This window comes from Stegodyphus dumicola, chromosome 7 (genome assembly GCF_044657685.1).
Source record: "Stegodyphus dumicola isolate Sdum_Otavi_A_Nest chromosome 7, ASM4465768v1".
Classification (NCBI taxonomy): domain Eukaryota; kingdom Metazoa; phylum Arthropoda; class Arachnida; order Araneae; family Eresidae; genus Stegodyphus; species Stegodyphus dumicola.
Genome location: NC_140774.1, coordinates 124,892,601 through 124,913,608, shown reverse-complemented (window position 1 = coordinate 124,913,608; position 21,008 = coordinate 124,892,601). Strand labels below are relative to the sequence as shown.

Here is a 21,008-nt window from a genome sequence, read left to right as displayed (position 1 = left end):
TTGTAGATTCTATTGAAGACGAAGTAGCGAATCCTCGCTGTGTCTTGGACGGGGGGGGGGAGAACAGATGACTGCCGGCGAAAGTTGTAACGACCTTTTAATTTATGCACTCGTTCGATGCTCACAATTTAACCACCACTTGTGGCTAAGAAGTTTAACACAAAATAGTATGTACAATTAGAATAAATTAAATTTTAACTACATGACTGGCTCGTACTGAGTCTAAATCCGCTTTATGGACTGCACACAGCAAATCCGAGTCTAGAATATCAATATAAATTAAAGTCAGAGGCTATCACAAAATATTAGCAACAGAGCTGCTTGCAAACACGCGGCATAAACTGTAACTAACTCTTATACCGCGAACTCTTAAATTGTACTACTTAAATACTATTTCTGAACTTATTTAGATTTGCATACACGTCATTTAAATTTGCATTCTAGCAGGAAATTGAAATCGAAAGGGAAAGGAAAGTTTCTTAAAATAAAAAATCTTGATTAGTACAAAATAAGGTCTTTTCAGTATGTTGAGCTTAAATGCAGCCGGCAAATTGATATGGATGTGCACACGGGTTGTCCAAAGTAATAGAAACACCTACAAACAAACAAACAAACAAAAAAAAAAAAAAAAAAAGAGTTGTGTACCTAACATGGCATAAGAGTAACTTTAGCATCCGAAAAGGATTTCAGTGGAGAATGCTTACATCCAGAACTTTTAGTGGAAGCATATAAGTTCTGAAAGGTGGTAATCGATCTTTTATACCATTCTTCTGCTTTTAATTCTTAACAGATTTTGGGGAAGATAAAAATGATCTCACTGGTTTTTCCAGCAAAGATCACAATGACTTAATGATATTTAAAATAGCGAGTGTGTAGGTGAGTTAAGATGTATATTTCCTATTCTTCAAACCATGACTGAACAATCTGACTTCGATGAATGAAGTCATTATCAATATAAAAGATGAAATTTCGCGTACAAAACAGCGACTGCGCCATTGAATACAGTCGCATTAACAAGAGCGCATAATCACAATTATTTATTTTTCCCTATAGGGTAATAATTGGACTTCCTGCAAACCATGATTGCCCGAAGCAGAACTGAACCACTGTCGTAATATGTTGTAGGAAACAGAGTCTGGATATAAACTTCTGTTGGTCGTTATCCTACATAAACCCATGTAAAATGGAGAATAATGGGAAAGTTGACTTATCAGGAAACAGTACTTACTTCTATTGCTTGGCATTCGATGCTTTACGTTCCTGCTACCACTTTCTAACATTTTGCACTTATTTGTAAATACAAGGTTTTGAAATAGAAAAGCTATATTGGAAACTTTATGCTTATATACATTTCCTTTCATACTGTATGTATGTATCGAAACTGAGCTCTGTAGATACATTTTAAGCTCTACCATCATCTTTGTCATAATTGTTTTCCTTTGTATCGAAAAACTGTAAATTTTTCTGCCTCTATCACTAAATTTCGCTCTCCTCCCATAATTGTGTTTCACATTCGATGTTATGTCATGAGTAATATTATGCTTTCATGAATTTAGTCACAGTACGTGTCGATAAAACTGAACCACCATCGTAATATGTTGTAGGAAACAGATTCTGGATCTTAAGCTTCTGATGGTCGCTATCCTACATAAATCCATAATAGTGGAAACTTTGACTCATCAGAAAACATTACTTACTTCTATTGTTCGACGTTCGATGCTTTATGCCAAATAAATATTGCAGCTGAGGTTACAGATACACCAAGAAGTCGGGTATCAACTATTTTGATATCTTTAGAATTGCCACTTATTTTCCTTCATTACGAACTAAGTTTTATAAACCAGAACTAAAATTTACAACTTTTACATGATCTTGAGAATGTAAAACGATCATGCGAAAATATTTTTTATGGTTTATTTTATAATGAATAACAGAAACGTTAACATTTTTAAACAAAGCGTTTCTATTATTTTGGACAACCCCTGTATGTTGCATGGCCTGGGAGATCTTATGCAAGCCTCTGTCTTTTTTACATAGAGATACAATGAATAAAATTTAGCTTTTAATGTTTATTGCAAAATGTCTAAAAATATGTCCATAATACTTAAGAAACTTTAGCATATATTCGACGAAAGGTACTCCTTTCGCTCTGGTTGCCAACATGACCATTCACGACCATTTTAGCCAGCACAGACATTGTTTCTAGAAGTATTCATAGAAGGCGCTGATTTTGGTCGCTTTATCATTTTCTAGTTTTGACAGTCGCAGGTCCATGAATGAAATTAAAAGTGTATGAAAGTTCCGTACAATTCGGGAGTTTTTACATTGTTCTTACATTATATTACGTACTTGGGAGATCTTACATTGTAATTTTAGCTATTGATAGTGAGCGTCAAAAGTTAGTTTTGATATTTGGACATATGCGTAGCAAGAAAATCTAACGATATATAATTTGAACAGCTTTCGGAGAAGATTTGGATAGTACCAAGTTAACATATGCCTTATGAGTATTATTTGGACTTAACTGCATATTTTTTTTGATCTTCTGTTGATTGAGTTTTGAAATTAGTAGAAAAACAGAAATATGAAAAATAACATTAGTTCTTTTAAAGTGTTCAATTTTTTTAGAGCATTGCTCTTTTAAAGCGCTAGGGTTCATGTTTATGCGTACTAGCATTGTATTCTGCATTCCAAATTTATTTGTGTGCTAGAACTGAAGAAAATACTTTAAACTAATTTTAAATTTCTCATTAAGAATGCTTTTACGAAATACTATTTCAGCTAAAACCATATTTCTTCAATCAAAATTCTAAAATTCCGAGGCATTTGTTTCATTTCTGTCTAACAAATTTGATATGTAAAAATATTCGTATTATTTGATCGCAATCTGGTCGTATTTCGGCAATTATTGAATTTCGTGTGTGGCTTCATAGAAGGAAATGCTTTGCTCGCCATTTTTCAGTCTAATCGCGTAAAAAAAAATTATTCTAAGGTTCTTTTACTAAATATTCTCGAGATTCTGGTTATTTTTTTTTATCTTCATAGACTTTCCTGAATTCTTATACTGTGGAATAATTCACCTCCCATTTCTACGACGATTTGTCTTTCATTATGCATATTTTCGATTTGTTCTTCGCCAACGAGCTCCAGGGCTGTCGCCATTTGCATTTTTATTATCTTCCAGAAAAGAGATTGGCTCCGAAAATGCCAGGTTTTGGATTTCATACTCTCGCATCTGCATTCGAAGAAAATCATTGTTGGTGAAAAGAACCATTTTTAATTTGCGTTAAATCATCGAAATTTTCTCAGCAGCCGCCAGGAGTTGTTTGATCCTAGATTACTTTTCTTTCGATCCTTTCTGTTATTTATGATTATTTCAAAAAATGTTTTTTGAGCTTTGAGGAGCTTTTTTTTAATATAGAATGCAAATTTAATCGTCTTGTTATTTTCACTTTTAAAATACTGCTGCTGGTCATGTAATAGATAGAAGTCAATCAGAAATTTGAATTCTACTGTTTTTATCTATAGAGATTGTATTAGGATATATAATTACAATGAACCGTAACTTGAGCTGTTTTCGTATGCCGAGGGAGGCCTCTGTGGAGTATTTTCTATAGGAAAAATGATATAGTGGTCAGGGTAGCTGACTGTGATGTCGAAAGGCCTGGGTTCGAATCCCGGAAAAGGCATGGTTGTAATTGTCCGTCCCTTCATAGGAAAGGCGATGGTGGTCCACCTATTGAGTGCCTCTATAATAAAGAGACCACCTCATCTGGCCTTGCATAGATTAATGGACTGAGTTACATTTGTAATTGTTCACAATCTGCCATTGGACCCCCAAAAAAAGTTTAGATTATTTTTCTATCATTTGTAAACATGTGTGTAAACCCTGTGAATTTTTCGTAGTACGCTCTAAAACTTCATGAGTGGAAATTTTTGCGTATTTTGCCTTGATGTCGGGATCTGATATGAAACTTATTCAGTTCCATTTCTTTGCCAGCATACGTGTCAAACAGTAATGCATAGTAGCCAATAGAGCCTCTCAAACAGATTCTATTTCCATTTCTGCAACTTTGAAAACTCCTCAATAAATTCTGAAAATAGGCATAAGGACTCGATAAGGAAGAGATAGTATTAAAATAAGCTTTCAGTTGAAAATGCACTCCTCTTAATTTGTTGCTATTGCTCTATTTGGGTGTTTAATAATTCTTCTTTGAAACTGGTAAAGCAGATAATCTGTCATAGATTGTAAATAATTTTATTTCGCTTCAGTACTAGTTAACATGTTTATAGAAAATAACTATATACTCAACGGAGGCGCCTGTGTTTTGAATAAGAAATAGTCAGTAATTTAATCAATCAATAACTTACAGTCACATATGTAATGATTCCACTTTTTATCATATACTTCGTCCAATTACATGTATTCTTCTAAGCCTCCTTACTGAATAAAACTTAGATATCATATTTACTTTCGTTCTGAGAAGTGCCTTTACACAAAATTACCTCATATGACATTCCTGAAATAAAATGTTAATTGGCAGTACACTAAGTTTTGTTAAGCAAACTTAATTCTGTATTCTTTTATATAAAACTGTGGAGAGTAGTATAATTTGGCATTCCTTCATATAAAATTGTCGAAAGAACTATAAATTCACAGTTGGCAACATCGTGTTAATTAGTTCATTTTTCAGTACAGCTTCAATTTCCATAAATTCTTCTTCTCTGAATTAGATATTCTATTTATATGCAAGTGGAAGCATGGAAGACTCCATTAAATTTAGTGATTCAATGGCTGTATACTTTCGACTGTGAATGGACCCTATCCAAAAGCTAAAATTAGACACTGCTTTAGCTATTCGAATGCGAACAAACTGTTTTTTTATTCCCTTGCGTTCAACTACATCTGCGTCACGCGTGAATACATTCATAGAATGTGCAACCCTTCTTACTTTTAAAAAAATACTGCAATTGAAAAATTCTCCTTTCAGAAGAGTTTCCTAAAATTCAGCATCGCTTATCTTACGAAAATTTAGCTTGAATCGATAGTCGTAACTGTAATGCTGTGCTATTTTCTGCTTAGATACGTATTTGTTTTTATCTGTTTATTATGCGTTTCTTTTTCCTTCCCTTTTCGTGTGGTCTAAACATACCAGATTTTCTTTCCTTTATTTTTAGAGAAACCAAATATCGGTGTAAGATATTTTTGTATTTTGTTTCTTGTTTCTCCACAAAACGAAATGAAATTCCAATATTTTAAAACTTTGGAAAATACGAGAAAAATGAAGAACAAAAAAAAAAAAAAAAAAAAAAAAAATGTGGTGGCCTCTGGCGAGTTAGTTTCCTTAGTTTACTTATTTATTGCAATTCCTCCATACACCTTCGTTCCCAGTGTGGTTAACAGAAAAAGCCGTGCTTATTTAGGAATTAGCAGGCTTGCCAACCAAAAAATAATCTTTAGCTAATGTGATTACAGTTTTTTTTTTATTACTGCTTGCACCTGATCCGATAACTTAAAGTTTCTCACATAATTTAAGGACTGTTTCGTGCTCCTTTCTCCACGTGATTTAAGGACCGAATTTTTCTTTCTCTCCTAACTCTTCTACTCGTTTTCTTTCTTTATATTTTCTGTGATTTTCTAAGATATTTTTTCATTCGGTTTTCCTCTTCCATCACCGCGAACCACTCGTTCTTTGCTAGCTAAAAATTTTGATATGAATATTTTTCTGTGTGGTAATTCCCGTGTGGCACATGAATGTTATTTTGATTCATTGTTTAGTTTTCATTTTGTAAGATTTTCTTGGATTCCCATAATCGTGTTTGGTAGTAGGCTTTTTTTATTCCAGTGCTAAAGAAAAATTTTCTTATGCAATAACGTAAGCAATACATTTGTTATTTTGTCGTTTATAAAAATTTACTTATGCAATAATGTAAGCAATATAGATTCGTTATTTGTCGTTATTCGTTTGTTTTATAACGTTATAAGTTTTGAATTAAAATGCCATTGTATCACATTAGTTATTTCTACTGTCAATTAAGTGTCTAATTCAAAGACCTAATAAAGGAGTATCCTATCTTAGAAATCAGTCATACTGATTTTGTTGATTTATTTCTTTATTTAAGGCATAATTTTTTAATTTGTCAGTCCTCATGGCTTCATTTTTACAGTCCTTTTTGCTTAGCACACCCTCTTTTGCTGTAATGATATATTAGACGTAATCTGCATTCGTTCTATAGTTAGTGACTGAATACATATTGAAACGTTTAGGTATTTATAATGCATGCATTACATCTAATTGTCAATTAAAACTCGTCACTCAGTTTGTGACTGGTAATAAATAAATATTTCCCAGAGAAATTACAGTGTGGAATCTGATAAAATGTGCACACATACCTGCCGCGGCAAGCAAAGTGACGTGCATTAAAATACCATCCAATTCGTGCTTTCTAGATATCACCCTGTGGTTCTGTTTTCAGAAATTTAAACTGATAGTTTTCATTAACTTTCATTTTGTATGTCCTCATTGAATAAACGGAATGTTACCAACGTACGGCAACGTATGTGAAAGAGCAAGTGATATGAATGTTATGTATGATTGTTAAGTTTGTATATTCAAGCGAATCGTTGACTGCGCTGAAAAATATTTAGGCTATCAAATTTTCCAAAGCATGTTATTTCTTCCCAAAGACCCCCTGCTATCCCTTGGACTACAACATGGAGGTAGGAAAGTTACTTTTTACCTCCGTGGACTACAACATAACCAGTTACTTCTTACCTCCGTGGACTACAACATAACCGTAGATCTCCCCAATGCCTACCAGTAGTCGGTAGCATCTACGCCTGATTTAGGGCAAAGGAGGCGTAGATGCTACCTTGTTTAAGGCAAAGCACATGAGGTCCAATTGTCTAGGGTAAAGGTTGTCTTCATGGAAGACCGTTTTTAATCTTTTGAGTGGTAATTAACGAGCTTAACTCTAATTATAAATTTATGACTGACGGATATCGCGCCAATTGGAGAAGAAAGAATTGATTAATCTCGCAACCGCCGTAGGTCTAAGGGAAGATAGCTTCCCACCCTTTATTAACATTACATGGAAAATACTTCGGAAATACCCATATCAGAAATACTGCTCAGTGAGATTCGAAGCCAGATCTCAGTGAATAGATTTATCTTAGAACTACAGTTTTATGTACCGGCCAATTAGGTAGCCTTTCATCGAAAATTTATAATTGAGCTTTATAATAGAATTTAATTTAGTAGTTTAATGATTAGGTGTTAAACGTTTTCGCTGCGAATGAATTATAATCTAAATTATTTGCTGTGCTGAAAGCTTTAACATTTCTTTTTCTTCAAAACGAATTATAACCGTTTACTTCTTAACTGAATCATATTTACTGTTTACAAAATGCCATGTTTCTTGCAGATTCTGTACAAAATCTTATAAATAAAGACCTTTTTGTTTAATAAATATGCATTTTAAAGGTCTTTAACGTATCAGTAAGTTCGCGAGTTTTCTATTTTTCGTGTATTATTTCTAAGGTGAAATCTAATTCATTATTAACTGTAGCATGTTGAACTTTCCTGTGCTTCTTTTGCTTAATGGGTGCACATTTTAAAAGTGTTTAGGTACATTAAATCTACAATTTTTTTAATATTCTCTTGAGCTGTTTGCAAGGTTAAACCTAATTAACTGTTAACTATAATATCTTTAAGTTTCCTGTGCTACGGACGAATTCTCGCCCTTGCATTATAAATTCCAAGAATACACACAGGATATAAATCTTAACTAAAAGTTTATCAACATACATTTCTAGATGCAATTAAAATTTATCAAAACGTAACCACTGCTGCTTGCTGGGTCTTAGAAAAAGTGTTCAAATATGTGCAACACAACAAATAGGTACCTATGGCTTAATTAACCTTAAAAAACAGTCATGATTTCTAGGTTTTAACGGTGGTAAAGACACAAATCATTTACCAAAACTAGACCGATGAACAGGTGGCTAGTTAGTGGAAATAAACTGCTGGCCATTGTATGCGAAAGCTCTCTTCCTAAATTAAATAATCGTTCGCTATTTAAGCTCAACCTAATTTACATTGCATTGAAGGTTGAGTGAAGAATTAGAAATAACGTGAAAATAGGGTGTTAGCTAAAATACCTCTTTTCATAATTTATTCTATAGTTGAATGTCGTGCATACTTTGTTTTACTCAAGAACTATTTCATAAAAATCGTATTAAATTTTTTGAAGATATTGTAGCGACTATTGTGAAAACCGTGTAATACTGGTAGTTTCATTTTGGATTCGTTTCTTCCTGAAACATCTAGCGTTTTTTCTTGATGTGAAATATAAATGCGGTCCTTTATTTCTTGAGAGGATGCCTATAAAATTTGTTTTTGGTAAATAATAAATTTTGGTTTCGGTATTTTCATCTGTAATGAACTAATAAACAAAAGATAAAAATTTCCCCTTATGCTTTCAAAATATCTCTTTTCTTCGATGCGTATTAAAGAAAAGGATCAATTTAATTAATTTCTGAGCTTTTGCCTTTATCATATCAATGCATTGTTTACGATAATTAACCATTTTGAATTGTTTGATGTACTAAGAGATGCGAAGAAGCCATTCAACTACAAAAATACGAAATGAAGAAAAAAAGAAAAATGTACTGATGTACTATTTAAGTTTGATGTGGTAAAAGCAAATAGTAGAAGCTATTGTTTATCAGTAAACGAGAACGATCGTTTTAGAGGATATAGATAGCGAAAATGATGTAAAAAAAGCACTTTGGTCTCCAATCATTGAATAGAATAATGAAAATTTTTTTATAATTCTTTGTCATCGATGCAAAAATGAATAATATGAATACAGTAGCAAACATTTCGTTTCATGCAAGTTACCATTGTTCCTCCTGTTTCGAAAAATGCTTGAATGCATCGCAAAGAGCATTTATAATATGCAATGAGCTAAATATCTTTTTTACCTAATATGTTATAGCGTTTTGTTGAAGTCACTTGGTAAACAAAACAAAAAGTTGCCTTTTTCTGCATTTATTTAAGAGTGAAAAATGATGCTTTTAGCGTTCATTGTGTGATATTACTTTGCATTATTTAAAAGAGTAAAATTTAAAGTTTTATTTTTATTTTACATGATTTCCGAATGGATGGAATAAAATTTAATGCTGCATCTTTTAATAACATGACAAGTTTCAGTTTTTATTTTATTTTATTGAACCAAACTGCTTTGCATTCACTTAACATAAGCATTTATTAAATGAATTCATGGATTTTATTCCTTTAATGTATTTATTTAGTCTGAGATTGGCATGCAGAGTTAAAATTTTATTGGTTGAAATCTTAGGAATCTGAAGATATAAATTCTATACTTTTATTGATAAAGTAGGCATCAAAATATGCAGCTACAGGTTTCCTGCATTTGTTTGTTTATTAGATAGTTTATAGATTTAGCAAATCTTTGAAATACGGACTCAACCATATTTTACCTTGCAAATGCATTTTGACTTTCGAAAAGCATAACACACGTCGTTTCACTTACGAATGCTGAAAAAAAAATTGAATAATAAACTGTGCATATGTTAAAGCATAGTAAATGCACAGCTTACCTTTAAATTCATGTATATGACGAAATTGATCAAAAGAAGAAATTAAGTTTTAAATCATTATGCCTCTGGGTGTAACTGAAATGAATTAGGATGAAATCTATACTTGCAAAATTGGGAGCATGTGTAATTTAATGTGTCTCGAAATGTAATCATAGAAAGACTCACATATTGAATTGCAGGAGGATGGACCAGCGCTTCGATCTAACAGAAAAAAAAAATGCTGTATGGTCTGCCCAGAGGCAGCTCATTTCTCGTGCTATAAACTCAGAACTAATGTAGATAAAATCCTGACAAACCTCAATTACGAGCATTTTCTTCTCAAAGGTTTCGCCTATTGGTGGCCGAGCGGATTAGATCAACACTGGTGTTCAGCATTGTTCAAATCTTCGGGGAATGAGTTGGTTACATGGACATTTTCTTGCATTTCCCCTTGAGAAAGTGAATACGAACCATTAATCTTCGAAGGTCATTTAGGAAGTCACCCCTCCTCGAGGCAGATTGCACTCGCGTGCTTTGCCTTATCAATTAACCAATCTTGTCGAAGGAGGGTTTTTTTTTTTTTTTTTTTTTTTTTTTTTTGTGAAACATTCACTTTATATGAAGTATACACCTATCAGAAGTTTCGTAACTGGATGTCATATTGATCAATGTTTACTAAATTGACTATAGGGGAACAAACAAAGAAAAGCAAATTGTAGAAGTTATATTACTTATTTGGGCACGGTGTTTATTATGAGGTCTCCAGAATGCAGTTACATCTAAATGTAATATAATATCATTACTGAATTTGTATCGAAGTGAGTAGTATGAAACGACAGTTCATTTAATTCCATTGTTTTATCAATGTTTTATTTCCATTTTCTAGAAACTGAACACAGCTGTCGCTGTTTATATTGTAACTTTATGACATACATTGAAATTTATTTTAAGTTAATGTTGTGTATTTATTAAGTTAATGTTGTGTATTCATACATTATTTTCTTTTCATAGATAACAGCAGCCAGTTGTCTCAACCGGATACGGAACTCATTGACATATTTGAACCACCCTCAGAGCCTCTCTTCACACCAACATTTATTCTGATGACGTGTTCCTTGAGCCTGGCCGCTGTTGTCATACTCTTGGCCATTGTCCTTGGACTGAGGCGAATCCGACAGAAGTCCGGGATACAGTCGCCTACTCCAGGATATATTTCTCCTAATGATCGACCCCCACATTTGGGCAGTGGGGAAGATCCTGATGTCGAGATAGATCTCGATAAACTGCCGTCAAATGTCTCCTATCACCGCACTCAAGCTAAGCTTCATCCGAAGTTAGAAAGTTTAGAGTATCCTCGTAATGATATCATTTATATTAGAGATATCGGCCAAGGTGCTTTTGGCAGAGTTTTTCAGGCTAAAGCTCCTGGACTGGTAAAAGGAGAGGATTTTACAATGATTGCTGTAAAAATGCTGAAAGATGAAGCATCGGATGATCTTCAAAGTGACTTTGAGCGTGAGGCATGTCTCATGGCCGAGTTCGACCATCCCAATATCGTCAAACTACTTGGTGTATGCGCCATTGGAAAACCCATGTGTCTCCTTTTCGAGTTCATGGGAAAAGGCGATCTCAACGAGTTTCTGAGGTCTTGTTCGCCTACTAATTACATTGTGACGACCGGCAATGGCAACCTGTTTAGTGATGTACGTCTGACTCATGTCGACTTGACGGCCATCGCCAAGCAGGTAGCAGCCGGCATGGTCTATTTATCCGAGCGGAAATTCGTGCATCGTGATCTCGCTACTCGGAACTGCCTAGTCGCTGATGACATGGTGGTTAAAATATCAGATTTCGGTCTCTCACAGAAGATATATGCAGCCAACTACTACAAAGGCAATGAACATGACGCCATTCCTATCCGATGGATGCCACTAGAGTCAATTTGCTATAATAAATTTACGGTAGAGTCAGACGTTTGGGCATTTGGCGTTGTACTTTGGGAGATCTTCAGTTTCGCCCTTCAGCCTTACTATGGGATGACTCATGAAGAAGTTGTTAAATATGTCCAAGAGGGTAATATCTTAAAACGCCCGGACGACTGTCCAGTTGAAGTGTACAAGCTTATGGAGGACTGCTGGAACAGGAAGCCTACGTCCAGGCCTTCTTTTAAGACTATCTACAAAACTTTAGGCCAAATTTACAATAATCTCTTGAAAAAGCAGTCCAAAGACCAAAGAACTCACGTCTGACCTACCAAATGCGGCTATACCGTTCGGACCAAAGAGACTGCAGAGGAATATAGTTTATTGCGAGAGAATTTTAATTTCTAACTCAATTGCTTTATGAGTTTTTAAGATGTTTTTAGTAGAATGCTTTATTATTTGTTTTAAATTATATTCTGTTTGTCGAAATTTATTCTGAGCGATGGCTTAAAAATGGTGATATAATGTTTTTCTTAAATCCTAGTCTAAATGATGTCAAGTTAATGTATTTACTTACCTTTGCTGATGTATGCCGACTTATGTAAATGCTGTTTCTTTTTTTCTGTGTTTCTTAAAAGTTTAACTTTGTTACACCCGCTCAGCTTCAAAGTGCCGTTCTTTCTCAAAATCAGTTTAAAGTCACTGAGTATGTAAATAATTATATTCTGCTTTTCAGGCTGCTAATTAAATGTAAGTATACTGGGCATTAAATTAAATGTTTACTATGGTTAAATTTGTAATTTACGCTTTGACAATCATTTTATAATTTAGTTTCCTGTAACCTATATATGTATTTTGTTAAAAAAAAATTTGAAGAGGAATTATTTTCAAATGAAAATTTTAAAAATATCATTCAGTTTTTCTGCAGTAATTTCATCCTTCTCAGTTCATTGAACTCCATCTCAATTCATTGAACTCAGATTAATGATTTTTCAGGATTAACTGCATTTAGTAATTCCCATTTGTTAATTACATCTGTTTCGGAAAAAGCAGGATTGATTTTTAAATGTGTTTAGCTGTACATATTTCGTATGAAATGTAAGTATTCTAAAAAATTTAATAGTCATATAAACCATTAATAATGTATACTCGAGAAGTCAAATGGAAGTAATATATGCCAATTTCTTTGTTTTTAATTTTCACTTAAATTATTAATTATTTTGCATATTTTTAAAATTTTCATTTGCGTTATTAATTTACTGTCATTATCAGCCATAGTTTGACCGAATTTTGCATTGGCAGCCTGAAGACACTTCATGTATGGATTTGTACATATAATTGATAGTAAATATGTTTTAAGAGTTTATATTTTAATGTAATGTGTTTTATGTAAATTTTTATTTCATGAAGGACATTGAATGTTCATTTGTATTTTCATCTCATGACTGAAGAAATAAAGATTTGATGGATTTGAAATAATATTGACATTCCAAGTCTCGGCAAAATTATGTTTGATGAAGTTCATTGTACTTACGAATACTGTATAAAAAATAAGTTGTTCATGAAGTTCTAAAAAACGTAACTTAGCAAGAAATACAAAATGTACCATTTTCATGTTTTATTTTTGTTCCTTAAATTTCTTCAAACATTAGCATAATATGACCTGTTCGTTTGCAAATAGCAGTTAAAGGTGTTGCAGTAGAAAAAAATAGAAATAGCCATTTACTCAACCTTCATTTAGCCTGAAATATTTCTTGCCTACATTTAATTAATACATTAAATAAAAAAATATCGTACATTTTAAATCATGAAGATTTGAATAATGTAATATTAATGTAAAATTCTAAATTGCTTGTGTATTTCACGTTTTTATTATTTTTTATTCTGATGAGCTTAATGTATTGTACGTAAATGTAATTTTCGTATTGGTAAATTGTACATAAAGGAGGAAACATCTTATTTAAATATGTGTATGCAATGAAATCTCGATATCGGTATTAAAAAATGTCATTTAGTAGTAACGGTATTTTAAACTTTAATTTAAAAATACGTACTGAATAAAATTATCGGAAAAACGCATCAAATTTTTCAATAAAATAATTTACCAAATTTTTTATGCTTGAAATTCCATGAAATTTAATTAACATGCAATATTTATGGATATGTTAAACTTCTTCTTTATGCACTGTTTTAACATAATAAATTAATTTTATAACCATAATCGTTTAAAAATTTTGTGAATATAAACGATTAGGAATTTTTTCGCTTCGTAGAAATAGTGAGACAAGCCATATAGATTACCTCGCGTAATTTCAAATGAGGTTATAATTGTTGTTGTTCCAAATATAAGTCATTATTTTAAAATATTACAGGTTAGGCTTATTAGAGGCTGAGGTGAACATCCTGGTCGCTACTTCTGGAAGTCAGATTGTCTGGTTACAATGTTTTGTAATTTAGAGCCTAGTCCATTACTTTTAAATGCACATAAATTTCGTTCTGTAAAATCTAAAATTTATAAGACGAATTTATCCAGTTGGGTATCAATCGTTGTACGTTTTGAAACATGAGACTTAGGCACCGGAATACTAAATATTTTAGAAATAGTTAAAAGCCATCCTTTAGTAAAGCAGATTATACTGCTAGGCATTGCAGAAACCTGAGATTAAATTTTTTACGTACTTGGTAATTCTGTCGATGTGTGCTAGCTTTGTATTACAAATTAAAAGAAAATCATATATATACTACAGGATTTCTTCTTAAGTCCCCTTGCTCCCTTTTAGCTTTCAACTAAATATAAAGCGGCAAATGCAAAGTTTATGTATAGGGAAGCACTTATTCAGTAATACATTGAAATTGCTTCCAGGGCCTGTTGTGCCGAATTGTAGGTCAGAGTACCAATGTTGAAAATGAAACAAGGTAGGCAAAACGTTTCAGCTACGAAATCTTCAGTATAGTATTTAGTAGAAAGAAGTGTACATATGATGCTGACAGATAGTGAAATAAATTAATTATACAAATATCCCGTTTAGTACAAAAGCATTTGATGAAACTTATGGGAAATAGACACAGCAAGATAGTGAACCGTTTAATAAATTAATTTAATTCCTTTAGAGTTAATTATTTGTAATCAACAATGTTGCATAGAATTTTAAAGCACTCCCACGCACTTTTTTAATTATGTGTAGAGTAAAATACACAAAACGCGATGCTATTCCAGTTTCATTCTTCTGTTATTACCAGTAAAAATGACGGTAAAAGACACAGATTATGAGGGTTCTGACGTGATATTTCTTGTACATGATGATTATACAATATATATATATAAATCACAGTCCAACATAAAAGTTATCAGCCAACCATGCTTGTTATCGAAGTTTTTTTTTTTTTTTTTTTTTGTCGTCATTTTGTTTAAAATTACTATTTTATTTATTATTATTTTAATGTTAAAAGAAATCTTTCATCGACTTTGTATTTTTGCCATGTATGGCGAAATCTCTTGTATTATATACGGAGATAAAATACCAGAGGGAGTATTATTGTATTAGCCAGCAATCTGATCAAACATTCACACTTTTAAAAAAAAATAACTTAAATTATTTTCTTTGGAACAAGAGCATAAAATATTCTGGAAATGCTAAATTTCCGTACACAAATGAAAAATTGGTTACCGAGTAAATTTTGACTTGGGAATTTAAGTGTCGAAATGTCGAGTTTTCATTGCTAACTAATTTAAATAATCATTCATCAAATATTACATATTTTATAAATAAACGTTTGTTTCCGGTATCTACTTAAAAATTAAAATTGTGCATTTGCCTAAGGAATACTGAATTATCATTGTTTAATTTTTAGGACGTAGTAAATATTACCACTTTTTTTACATCTGTAACTTCCACCTGTAAAAGCCATTTGTGTCCAAAGTGCCATATTCTTTATATTGTGACGACATATCATGGCCGATTATAGAGACCTTCTCGTGCTCCTTTTCTGTTTTTCTCCCTTGACTTTTTTGAACATGCGCACATCTTTCATTATTGTTCTTCCGAATACGCACGGGCCTTTCCTGCCGATCCTTCAAAATCTTTATTTTATCCTTATCGGCAATGGAAGAGGCCTTTTTTTATACAAATGGCTCAATAAATATTTATTTGGAAATTTGTAGGCCTCATTTCTTTTCATGTATTTATGTGTGTTCGTTTACGTTGTTACATTAGTATGCCTTTTTGCAGTTCATGTTATGTTTAGCCTAAAAGAAAACAGACAAATCAAATATTTATTAATCGAAAAGTATGTGTGTGTATAGAAGAATTTAGTTCAATTTTATGAAGGAAATCTTCGAATTTACGACTTCTTTGTTTGCTTTGTTTTCCAAAGGTCAGTATCGATCGAGCATTCTTGTCGTCGGTCGTGCATTATTAGCGCTTCAGGTGAAAAAGCTTATTGCAAGAAATTTTAAGAAACAGTTTGTTAATGCAAAGAGAAAATCGTGGGAGATCACCTGTATCAGAGTGAACTGAAACACATTCGTGAAACTTGCACACGTTGCTTGAAGAAGTCGACAACACGTGCAAGTAAAGAACTTGAAGTTCCACAAAAGTCGGTGTGAAATATCCTGATAGCCCAGAACATAGTTTTGCCATGTTCGCCACCAAGAAATCAGATTCTCAGCGCCATGTATTTACTTTTTGGGGGCCTACATCAATAATTGAGTTTTAATTCTCTTTTAGAATTTCGGGCTATCTTAATACGGCACAACAGCTGCTGTGACTGTTAACTTGGACATTCTGAAACTTAATTAGGAAGAACTTCACTTTCGTATTGGTATCTGTCTTGCAACAAAAGGCTCACACATATAGCATTTGTAACTTATCCATGTAAACTTCAGGACATATTTTTCGAACGCTATGAGTATTTTAGTCATGCTATTAAAAATCTTGTTTCTGTAAAACTGTGGAAGTGTCGATTTCTTTTAGGGTAATCTCGCATAAGTATTATCCTATCAGTATTTTAGCATAGATTATATGACAGTTGATATAGAATCCTTTTTATTCAAGTTTACGACATCAAGATAGATTCAAGTAGATTCAAGTTTACGACATCCTCCTTTTATTTAATTTCGGGCCGTCAGTGTGATGGTGTGGCACCCTTAAGTGGTGATGTGTAATTAATACCAAATGAAACACGATCTGAGCGTCAAAAAGAGAGTCACATGTGCCTAATAATTGCTGGCCTACACTGAACTACAGTATATTGCGTTAATAACCCTAGAGAGAGAAATACATAACACATCTTACCCTCTACTTTGGTGAAGAGCTGTTCAATAAATACACTCGTAATGATATCATTTAATTTTATTAATCATTCATAATGAATAAAATCTTGATCTAGATTAATTATACTATAGAAGAATATTACGTCTATACACGCCTCCATTTACTTTTGGATATAATCTGTCCACATCGCAGGCTATCGGTCTTTGCCTTTCTCTCTTGCGCTGGTGCAGTCAAGCTGTGATGAATCACTTACTTTCCACAAAAGAGATTTGTGGAATGAAATTCACTTCATTTTTTAAACTCGAACATTAGGCCTTTTTTCATCTACTTCACACCTTTCACAAAATGAGCGTCACATGCCTCACTTACGACGGAGAAATGCACAAATGTTGCAGAAATAAAAACCATGATGAAATACCCAGTTGTTGTAAAAGATTACCACTTCGAAAACTTTTAAGAACATGCAGACTTGATCCCTTTTTCGTTTTCTCAGCTCCCCGTACCTTCTCGATAGGAGATAACTGTTATTGGCATTCAGTCAAGCAATATAGTGTATAATCCGAACCAAATTTCTTGTACACCTTCGTTTCGGAAGAAGGTATGGTGTACAATCATCTGAAAGGCAGTCTATGATTCGTGAGGAAGAAATTTGATGAAACTGATTATCTATGCCAGACGTCCTGGATGACTATATGTATCGAGGGAAATGAATCGTGTTTATAAGACTTACTCATTCAGCCCGGAAACTTCGACTACACTATTTTCAAGTAAGGGACTTGAAATTCTACAAAAGACTGAATGAAATATCGTGCATTCTGTAGTCTAGATCATGGCTCTGGCATATTGGTCATTAAGAAGTTCGGATTTAACTTACTACTTCTAAGGACACATCAAGGACCAAGTTTTTTCGTTCCTCCCCTTCCTGCAAGTTTGGACTGTCTAAACAACGCAGCAACTGCTACATATATCCACACTTCTATTCTTTCCGCTGGACTCAGCGTTTGGTATGTCAACGACTTGATGCCATTTTAGTGGCACTTAATTGACGACAGCCGGAAAACAACATGCAAATCACACGTTATTCGCAACGAGCAGAGGAAGTTGTAGTTAGAAAATTGCTATGACTTCTGACATTGGGTATGCTGTTTGGGAAGAATTTGACTATCGCATTGATATCTATCTGTCATGTTACAAAAGGAAGCATTTGTTACGTAGCTATGTAAACTTCAAGACATACACACTTTTACTTTTACAAATATTTCAGACATTGGGGGGAAATATATTTCAATGCCCCCCTTGGCGATTTTTGGTTCCATTCCTGTTTACGTGCAAAACCCTCCCAAGTAAAATGGCATCCAAAACATAGTGCAATAGAGCATGATTAAAACATAAAAAAATTATAATTTCAATAAACTGCATTTTAAATCAAAATAAAACAAGGAAATAGCATGAAAATGGTTTTGGTTTAATTATGGTAAAGCACACTAGGGCTATTTGCCTAAGGGGAGGGATGCCTTCGTGGAGGACTTTCTAAGGGAAACTGGTTCGTATACACGTTGCACATGGAGAAAATCACGAGTATGGAGCTTATGTAAACCTTACATATTTTCTTAGATTTGCTTAATATTCATTAGAACTTCAAAGAAGCTGAAGGAAATTTGAAATAGTTTACATACAGATGAAATAACAATTTTTTGATAGATTTTAGATGGCATTTGCGTTTCTTCAATTATATAAATATATAGCTATCTGTGTATAAATATATAGCTTTCTATAAATGGACCTGAATTTAGCCATAATTTACCTTTTAAATGATGTATAATACGTATATGTCTGCATCTAGGTTTTAAGTGAAATTGATTATTTAAAGTGTAATTTTAAGTGAAATAATATTAAAAGTTTGACCTTTCAGATTACTATTGTCGGGGACTTGACCCCTACTGTATATTGTTAACTGTTTTGGTAAGCGAAAACAATTTGAAAAGGATTATTATTTTTAGAGAAATAAGGATAGAAAGTAGAATAACATCTAGCGTTTGTTTCATGGTATGATTAAAGAAAAGTTTGATTTTAATTATAAATAAGCCCAGAGGATTAATGTGGTTTTACTTGACGTTCTGATTATCTACTATGAGTTATAAGACAATAAGAAGGTGCTGATCTTTGCATCCAAATAAGTTCGTCATATTTAAAGCTTTCGAAGCCTTTCTTCGAAACCTGGGCAGGCAGACATAAAAAATTGTAGACATAATGATCTTTCGTTTTTAAGTACTATGTGTTGTACATATGGGATATGTATATATCATATTATTTTTGCTTTCAGTGTTATTTACTCGTGGTATGGTGGGATAAATTTATTGGATGCCTAGAAGCGCTAAAAAATATTTTTTTTTTTTTTTTTTTTTTTTTGAGATAAGGGTAATAAATTTTTGTCATTTTTAGTTTACGAAAGATAAGATTGCTTTATTTGCCTTTATAAGATTGCTTTATTTTGATGAAGCCAGGAAACTGTAATAATTTTAAAATTCAAGTTTTCGAAGATTATGGAGCTATATAAATAAAATAGTCTAGCAAGTGCATGAAAAATTTCTTACATATACCAATGAATGAATTCCAACATCGCTCTTCTCAAACTATATATTCTCTTTATTGTCCATAAGCTTCTCTCATCTGTTAAGTAGTTTTCCCATCCCTCTTTGGTAAAATTACTTTTTTTTTTATGTGTGAAAGATCATTTTGTAGGCCATAGGAAATATTCTGTATGTTATCATATTCCGTACTTTAAGAAATTTTTGATGACCTAAAGAGGTGACATTCTATTCCACAGATATCCAGTGAACACCAAGAATGCGGTGGCTCCATCCAAACTTTTCGTAATTTACTTTACTTACGAACGAGTACATGGAGACATACTATGTTGTGATGGAATACCATTCTCTAAGCATTCACCAATGATGGGCGCTTCTCTGCCAGGGCACTGCGTAGACGTTTCAGGTACGGGCATTACAATTAAAAATATTTGTTTCGGTGGTAGAAGTTGTCGGTAGATTTCTACTGTGATATCCCGCGAAGCACTTGACAGAAACTTACAGTAGATATAATGCTTATTTTGCGGTGGATTCTGGAAATTTGTCTGGCCTTTAAATTTCTGCACGAACTCTGCCACAATAGCCTGGCTACTAGACTCCTAGCAGGTTACTTCTTGATGTCTTGAACATTTTGGCCTTCGAACTGCCTGAAGCATCGAAATTCGATTTTTAATGTGCGATATGATCATTGCTGTGTATACCATATATACCCGACTTATATCTGACGCATTATGCTATTAATCGTTTTCATACAAAAAGGAAGTGTCTCGTTTATCATTAAGAAGTAACGTGCAACGGCCAACCAAGGTTTTGTTATTGAACAATCACGTATTGCCCTACCATGAGCTGATGAACACATGCAAATATTTCGAAGTTCAAACGTTTTCCCACTGTAAAAATGCATTTTTGTTTTGGTATACAACCCAATATTAGATTTATTTTAGATTGTATGTTATTATTTGACCCCCTTTGAAAACAGGAAGTGATACTAAATAACTTTTAAAACACTAGTTGTTACGCTATTTATTTTTCGAACTGGTATATTTAAATGTTAGATATATCCAATAATTGAATCGATTTTAAATATTTCGTCTTCAAAATATTTTCATATACATAAACCAATTCTTCAGTTTTTCTTCTGAAGTTTTCATATTTTTAAACTTATTTTTAAAATGCTTATTCAACTGAATGTTTTACACCTTAACCTACTTGTGCTTGATTCCAGGGGAACGGGCTAGTTGCCTGGGTTTTACTGGTTTTTCCCATATGTAACAAGTATACGAGACAATTTCACTTAGGAAGTCTTACGAAGGCAGACTTTCTTTAAACAGATAGCCCTTGCATGCTTTACCATAAACAAATAAACCAAACCAAACGAAACATATTATATATATATATATATACAAAGAAGTTTCGTATAAGTTATTTAACATATGGCATCAGAAACATACTTTATTAACTATAACGAAGCAGAATATTCATAAAAATTGTCTTGTGCATTATTATTGTAAATGAAATACATTTTAATTTACACTAGGTAGATGCATTTTAATTTATACCAGTTAGATACAGCAAATTGACTGAAGGTACTAGATTAAAGAAACCTCAGTAAGCATTAAAA

The 21,008-nt window shown here is 32.9% G+C and overlaps 1 protein-coding gene across 4 annotated transcripts in view; it reads left to right on the top strand.

Moving 5' to 3' along the window:
• Positions 1–15,681, top strand: part of LOC118196772 (tyrosine-protein kinase transmembrane receptor Ror2-like) — a 452,306-nt gene extending 436,625 nt beyond the window's left edge. For all 4 annotated transcript variants that reach the window (XM_085820794.1, XM_085820796.1, XM_085820795.1 and 1 more), the window contains one exon: positions 10,616–15,681. In XM_085820794.1, coding sequence (XP_085676920.1) covers positions 10,616–11,853 — 1,238 coding nt within the window. In that variant the 3' untranslated portion in view covers positions 11,854–15,681. The remainder of the gene's footprint in view (positions 1–10,615) is intronic.
• Positions 15,682–21,008: the final 5,327 nt, after the last annotated feature.